General features: G+C 41.0%; 1 protein-coding gene across 2 annotated transcripts in view; it reads left to right on the forward strand.

Annotated features, from left to right (window-relative positions):
- Nucleotides 1-4,419, forward strand: part of LOC150092019 (uncharacterized) — a 49,542-nt gene extending 45,123 nt beyond the window's left edge. For both annotated transcript variants that reach the window (XM_090377729.1, XM_090377738.1), the window contains one exon: nucleotides 1,588-4,419. In XM_090377729.1, coding sequence (XP_090233855.1) covers nucleotides 1,588-4,055 — 2,468 coding nt within the window. In that variant the 3' untranslated portion in view covers nucleotides 4,056-4,419. The remainder of the gene's footprint in view (nucleotides 1-1,587) is intronic.
- Nucleotides 4,420-8,403: the final 3,984 nt, after the last annotated feature.

Here is an 8,403-nt window from a genome sequence, read left to right on the forward strand (position 1 = left end):
GGGAAGTTGGGGTATCTGTTGAATTTTACTATGGAAGAGTTGATTCACTGGTGCTGGAGACTTGTCTGATGGAATGATCAGGGTGGTGTAGCAGAGCAGACATTGATCATCAAGAGAGAGGCTTCCAGTCCCACCAGGGTATTCCCTAGTTAGCTGGAAGAAGTGAAAATGGTGGTGCTTTCATATCAGTGCTGTCTTTCCTACGAGAAGGATGTCCAGTTGGGTGTTCATTCAGTTCGGATTGTGACCGGTGACGAGGGAAGAGCAGATACGAGGAGAGATGATACCAGCGCATCTTGAAGGCTGCAGTGGAATACCTGCTAAAAGCTAAAAATGCTTCTTTTGATTCTAACAATTTGCTTTCCAGACTGAGTGTGGTTAAATTTAAATCCGGTAACAGTTCATTAAGTAGGTAACGTACGTAGATGTCACACGAGTGCATCATCGGAGAACTGGAAGAATGGTGTCAGTCTTTCAGTTCTCCGGCTTCACAATGCGCATCATTTATCAGCCCATAGTCCTGAAGTCGCTTTTTTGAATGACCCATGTCCTGTAAGAAGAAAAGTAGTGTGTACATTAGGGAAGAACCAGTCAATTCGTTATTTTTTGTGATATAGTAGACACTAGGTAGAAAAAAACTGCTTCCATAGTGCCGAGACGCGGCACTGTGTGACATATTAAGCGAACATGCCACCCCTGCTTATGATTGTCCAGCTTAAAGTCGCCCAACGGCATGTCATCTCAAAGAATCATCTAAACGACGATGACTTGCCATTCAGAGTACTGGAGATGGCATTATCGCACTGATGTGGTCTCGACCCGTGTTTTTATAAGCATGAATAATTTGCGTAATGTGCAGCTCTGTAAGGTGGTAGATCGATTTCTATTGGATGCTTGGAATTTGCATGTCAGGATGCCTATTATATGAAATATTTGCCTTCGGCGACATTGTTGACAATAAAATATTCTTGAAAAACATTTTGTTCTGTTAATTTTGTTGAGCGGTGTAGATTGTAGGAAGTTTTACTTTTAGGCAGCAAGTCGTTGATTGTTGGAACAAGTTTCCCTCGCAGGCAGTTGAGGCGACAGTTTGAAGAAATTCAAATACTATCTCGATAATTGACATTTGGATGAGCTTCCTTCCGCACGTAGAAGAAGGAAGGATAATTTGTATTTTCTTATCTTTTTTTTTTTTTTTTTTTTACCCTGAGCAGCAAAAAACCTGTGGCTTCCTTGCATTATATGGACGATACTAAAACTAATAGTAATAACTATTAAAGTAGAGATGGTTCCCTTTATTTGGTCATTTGTGATACGCCCCCTTTACTATATTATTTCCTTATGTTTTTAAAACTCTTTAAACTTTGACGATTTTCTTCAATCTCACATGCATACACCATCCTTTCTAGTTGAGTTCATTGAGAATTTCATTAATCGTATCAAGTTTTCCAATCATAACTTCCAAAAAAATCGTCGATAGTACAGTAATTATTATATAATATTTTAAATTATTAAAATAAGAATTTATTTAATGGTAACTTCATAGGTATCAATGTGCTTCTACTCAGTAATTATTTTTAATTTCAGGTGGAAAGAAGATGGAGTTCAGCTGTCCTGGAAACACTCGGTTTGACTGGAGGACTAATTTATGTAAGCCATTCCACAACGTAGCTTGTGTCGAGCTCACTTGTGAGGATAAAGAAGATGGCACGTATGTAGACTATGCTGACAGTTGTCGACGCTATTATGTGTGTGAGGAGCGAGAGAAGACGGAATATGTCTGTCCTCCAGGAAAACTGTTTGATCAAGCGAAGCTCAGTTGTGGATCGCCACGTGAGGTTCATTGTCCCACAGAAGATGCTTTCACATGCCATGGACTCCCAGATGGGTATTACCCTGACTATCAGAAAGGTTGTCGCGATTTTTACCTATGCGTAAATGGCCACGCCAAAGACTACTCATGTCCATCAGAATTGATCTTCAACACTGGTCCCCTGGCTTGCGACTATTCCTACAACACGGAATGTCCAGTTCCTGACGACTCTCGGTGCCCACCTTCATTCACAGGAGTGTTTCCAGACTACAATTTGGGATGCGAAGAGTTCACAGTGTGTCGGTCTGGCATTGCCGTCTACATTGGAGCATGTGTGCAAGGGAAGGTGTTGAATCCGTCTACTGAAACGTGTCAGAATGTGGACAGTGTCACATGCAATATTACCAAAGATGCAAATTGTGCCAATCTTTCAGACGGAATTTATGCAACAAATCTTGAGGAATGCACGTCTTTTCATTTATGTGTTGGAGGGCGTACCTTAGTATCATCAGCGTGCCCAAGGGGAACGAAGTTCGATGTCATCTCTCAGTTGTGTCTGCCGTCATCACAAGTAAGCTGCCACTCAGCTGTCATCAATAATCTTCCCACAGATCCCAAGTCCCTTCAGAGATATAACTGTGAAGGAAGAGTGGGACTCTTCCCTAATTTTGCATCTGGCTGCACAGAAGTGGTAGTGTGTGCCTATGGTAACCAGGAGGTAGTTGCATGTCCTGAAGGCACTCTATTCAACTCCATCTCTAAACAATGCGAAATAACAGAGAATGTCACGTGCACACCCCCTCTCATAATCGGGACATTTTTGTGCTCTTCTGAGGACAATGGATTGTACCCAGAAGAGGACTGCCACATGTGGCACGAGTGTAGCAATCGAGTGGGTGTAACATATGCTTGTCCAAATGGCCAAGTGTTTAATTTTTCAAGCAGGTCATGTATCCCAGGGGGAAAATGCCCTTCCATAAACCGAAAGGTTCCATTTGATGAGACAGCACGTGATCAAAACGCAATTCCCGTCCATGCAATTTTCGATTGTTCTAACATAACTAATGGTGTATATCTGGGTAGTGATGCCAGCTGCCGTCAGTTTCATGTGTGTGTCAGTGATCGGCATTTTTCCTACTCCTGTCCGACAGGTGTGACCTTTAATTCCGATATAGGACGGTGTTCCTCTGCTCCAGGAGGAAACTGCGAGTCCCATCAAAAATTCAACGATATTGGGTTCACTTGCAAAGGCAGACCTGATGGGCTATATCTCGATTATTCCACTAATTGCCAGAGGTATTTCATCTGTGAAAAGGAGGAACAAACAACTGTTCATTGCCCTAAAAACCAAATATTCAGTGTGCCAAAAATGTCTTGCGACGTTGAAACTAATGTGGATTGTAGGCTTTTGTTGGAAAGTGACGATAGAAGCGAGTCATCTTCATCTGTTTCCATCCCTGCAGTGTCAGCAATAATTCAAGATATTGAAAAAACATCTTTTATTGAAGTTTCACCAACTCCAGTTTCCACCTCCTCCTCTCTAGTGTCTTATTCAACTCCCGTCATATCTCTTTCTAAGAAATTCGAATGCCCAAAAGGCAGAACAGGCTTTTTCGCTGACTACGGAAGTGGATGCCGTCAGTTTCACATTTGTTTTCGTAGAACCGTGAAGACTTATTCTTGTCCTAGCAACCTGCTCTTTGACCCCGACTCTAAAACATGTGATATTCCAGCAAAAGTGAAGTGTGAAGCCCCTATAAGGTCTGTATCCACTCATTTTGATTGTTCTAACAAACCAGAAGGCTATTATCCAGACACTCTGAGTGGCTGTCGACGTTACTACCACTGCACGCAAGGTCGGGTGTTACTGTACAGCTGCTCCCGTGGGAAATTGTTCAATGAAAATACCCTTGCTTGTGAGACGGAGACAACAGTGAGATGTAACGACACCACAGTATTTGACAAACAAGAGGAATCACATGTAGAAGCACCAAACGGTAGGGTGGAAATTCCACATGCCCATGGAGTACCTACACGATTTTTGTTTGAGTGTGATGGCAAAATTGACGGATATTACCCAGACTATGCTCGCAACTGTCACGTTTTCTATCGATGCATCAATGGGGAAAAATTTTCTCATTATTGTAGGCAAGGGCTCGTTTTTAACCCCACGACAAATATTTGCGACTTTGAGGGAAATGTTATCTGTGCACCTCTCACGAGTACCATTTCCAAAAGGTGAATCACCTGAATGATGATAAACTACACTTAGCACGTCCTGATAGACTAAATGAAAGAAATATGCCGCCTCGAAGGACTGTGTTCATCAAGTCGAGCAATAATCTTGTCAAAAACACTAAATTGTCACTCTCCTACAGATAATAGCACATCTATGTACAGATTTTGTAAAAAGAACCAGCAGTGACATATCATATTCTTTAGGCAGAGTTACACTGGAGATATTGAAGAGTGTATTACGAGACAACATCCTGAAGAGTTTTCACTCTTACGCGTACATTTATTTCCTGTACTATTCGACAGAGTACTTATAGCAGAAAGTTTCGAACTATAATATCCACTTTGTTTTGTTTTTTTTGAGCCGTTGAACCCCCCCCCCCTCCTTTTTGACACTGATGATTTAGAAAGACTTAAGTATTATACAACATATAATATAATAAACAGACTTTCTTATTTTTAACTACAAGTTTGTACTGTTTCATTCTGTCACTTCAGATCAGCACTTGGTAGCATAAATTACCTTGATCAGTTTTTTTTTTCCCGGTTTAGTGAAGGAAACTGCCAAGCTAAGCTTTATATAAAAACAACACAACCACAGTATTTGACACTTTTTCTGTGCGTGCATTTGCTCGGCTAATTGGTTTGATTGGCTAAGCGACTACTAACCACTTCATTAAGTGGATTATGACAGAAGTTAGAGTGGTTGGTTTTGTAATCTTCTGTAGCCTGGAAGGATGGAGAAGTTGTTGTGTAGGACGGTTTTAGGAGCATTAGCGACTAAGGCCATATATTGCTCTGTACATACTGTCTGTAAATTGCATGTGTTCTATGATCGATTTTCTGTTTGCTGAACGAAAAACCCTAGTTTCTTGAAGGAAAAAACCATGCTACCCTCGCCCGAGTAACTCATCCACGTTGTGAAAAAGGCCCATAAAAATTCCTCCCGTCATCGACGGGACTCGAACTCAGGTCTCTTCTACCCGATGCGTGGAGGACGGCGATTCTACCAGTTGTGCCACCCAAGAGGGCTGATGGAAAAGTACTGACGCTGAGGCATAGCGAGGTCATATGGCGCATGCAAAACCTAAGAGAATGCAGCGTATTCGCACCCCTAAATAATCAATTGTGCCATCTGGATCCCTTACAGCGCCCGTAGATCGGATCGGTCTACAGGGCGCTGTGTTCAGACAGATTCCGGGGCAACCAGAATTTGTCTACTATTTTGGTAGATCGGTATGCGCTGTAGCACAGAGGCATCATCACCGTCCTTCGCACACCGGATGGAAAACAGATTTTAGCCAGCGAGTTATAAATTAGTGGAATAAGTTATCTATATGGGCGGTAGAGGCTGACAGTTTGGGGAAATTTAAAGGTCAGCTGGATAGTTACCCACAGGAGGAGGAAAAGGCATAGGTTCTCTATTTTCCTTTCTTTTATTATTTTTTTTGGTTTTATTTTATTTGTTTATTATTATTATATTACTGTTTTTTTTCTTTCTTTTTTTTTTTGGCTGGTGCAGCATAAACCTTAGGCTTCCTTGCACCATATGGCCATTATTAATACTAATACTAAAACGGCAGGGTTCGAATCCCATATATAGTGCAAGGAAATTTTATAGGCTTTTATGCTGTTAGATAAGAAACACAAAATCTAAGGAAGTGCATCCAATTTATGTTGGTGGACAATGCAGTGTTGCATCTGTTTGTTGTAAAATAAGCACTGCGAAAAGAAAAATGAGAGTAGATGTGTGTTATAGGCCTAATGAATCTTACACCAATGCTAGCAATTTTAACTTTCCAGAGATTAACTGGAACTTGTGGTTTGGTCACTCGCACACTGGCAAGACTTTTGTGAATTTATTGGGTGACTGTTTTCTACAGCAACATATTCAGGAGGCAACCAGAGGAGTAATACTCTTGATCGGATTATCAGTAGTGATTCTTCATGCATTAAGAATCTGAAGATAAAGGAACCACTGGGCAACAGTGATAACAATGTATTGATTTGGGAATTATTTAAAGATGTAATTACCATCAATGCTAAAGGGAACGGCTTTTGCTTTCGTAAAGGTGACTACAGAGGTCTCATACAGATTTTAAATTCTGTACAGTGGTGGGATCAACCGATGATGTTACCAACAGTGAATTCTAAATGGGAAGCCTACAGGGACTTAATTTTGGAGGCTACTAGGCTTTTCATTCCAACTAAGAAATACTGTTCAAGGTTTAGGCCTAAATGGATGTTAGATGAATTAATGAGGCTAGTGGCAGAGAAGAAGAATGTATGGGATACGTATAAAGTATGAGGCGATACAGAAGCCTATGGCAGGTATAAACTAGTCTCTAATCAAATCACAAAGGAGGTTAGGGAGGCGAAGGCTATGAGAAATCTTTGGCAAAGGAAAACCGCAAAGAGTTCTTTACTTATGTAGACTCTAGAAAGAAAGGGATGAATCAGCTTGGACCACTTAACATAAATGGGTCCACTTAACATATTGATGATCATTCTCAGGCAGCTGACAAACTGAATGAGTATTTTGCATCTACATTCACAGATGAGGAGTCATTCAATGAGGGGAGTGCCGGAAGTTTATCAAATGCTAACAGGGAGCTAAGTGATTTTGTAATAACTGAGAGCAAAGTGGAGGAGAAATTGTTGCAGTTAAACATAAGGAAGTCACCTGGGGTGGACGGAATCTATGCAGTTATATTAAAGGAGGCAGCAAAGGAAGTAAGAAAACCCTTAGCCATAATTATGAAAGCTCTCTTGGACTCAGGACCCCATGGACTGGAGGTGTGCAAATGTATCACCAATTCACAAGGGGGGTTCAAAAGGTGACACAAGTTAAAATACACCTGTTATTTTAACTTGTGTTCCGGGAAAATAATGGAATCACTGGTTAAAGAAGCATTGCAGGATCATCTAGACAAGACTGCAGTAATAGTTAAGACACAGCATGGGTTAGAATAAAAATGAGGTCTTGTCTGACCAATTTGATTGCTTACTATGAAGGAACTGAATGACAAAAACAATTTTGATATCATATACTTGGATTTCAGGAAAGCTTTTGATACTATTTCACATGAAAAACTGCTGTACAAATTGGAGAGGTATGGCATCAAGGGTAAGCTGCTACAATGGATAAAGGGATGGTTGAGTGGGAGACAACAGAGAATGGTAATCAATGGACACTACTCTTCGTGGACAAATGTTATTAGTTGAGTTCCCAAGGCTTCGGTGTTGGGCCCATTGTTGATTTTTATATTTATCAATGATATTGATGAAGGTATATCAGAATTAATGTCCAAGTTTGCAAATGATACAAAGGTTGCCAGGGTTGTTAACGACAGTATGCTACTCCAACTGGATCTAGATAAGTTGGGAAAAGTGAAAAAGACCTGGGGGTAATTGTGCAGCCAAATATGAAGTTCGCTGATCAGTGCCGACTCGCTGCCAGGATAGGTCATGGAGTCATGTCAATGGTATATGAAATTTTGCTAGCAGGGACAGGTAGGTGATAATCCCGTTATACAAATCAATGGCCAGGCCATACCTAGTGTACTGTGTACAGGTCTGGAGGCCTCATTTTAGGAAAGATGTAGAGTTGCTAGAACGAGTACAAAGAAGGGCAACAAGGTTGGTGAGGGGAACAAAGGGGTGCTCTTACCAAGAAAGGCTTAAATTCTGCAAATTGCAGCGCCTGGAGAGTAGGCACCTGCGAGGTGATCTGATCGAGGTGTATAAGGTCTTGAATGGTTGAGCAAGCTGAATGCTGATTGGATTCTTCATCTTGCTCAGACTAAGAACCTGAGGAGCACAGTTTCAAATTGGTTATAGATGTGCGGAAATTTGCCTTTAGCCAGCGTGTAGCTGATTGGTGGAACAGGCTTTCATCTTTTTTTGTGGAAGCTAATAGCCTAAATAAATTTAAGGCGGAGCTTGACAGGCATTTGGAACGAATGTAGAGATGAAATGTTTTTTTTTTTTTTTTTGACTGATGCTGCATAAGCTTGCTTTCTTGTATCGTATGCCTCTATAATGCTAATGCTAATGGTAGGTTACTTTATAAGATAGACAGGTTGGAATCACAGGGAAAATCCTTAGATGGATAGCAGGATTGTTAGAGAGCAGGGGGCAGAGAGTAGTGATAAGTGGTTGCCCCCGATCTATTAATGTAAGAAATGAGGTTCCCCAGGGATCAGTATATGGTGGACCACTGTTATTTTTTATTTTCTTAAATGACATCGATGAAGGGATAGACGGCGTGATGTCTAGATTAGCATTAGCATTAGTAGAGGCATTTGATGCAAGAAAGCAAGCTTATGCAGCATCAGCCAAAAAAAAAAAAAAAA

Source organism: Mastigoproctus giganteus, chromosome 1 (genome assembly GCF_048544385.1).
Source record: "Mastigoproctus giganteus isolate SK-2022 chromosome 1, ASM4854438v1, whole genome shotgun sequence".
NCBI classification, from domain to species: Eukaryota; Metazoa; Arthropoda; class Arachnida; order Uropygi; family Thelyphonidae; genus Mastigoproctus; species Mastigoproctus giganteus.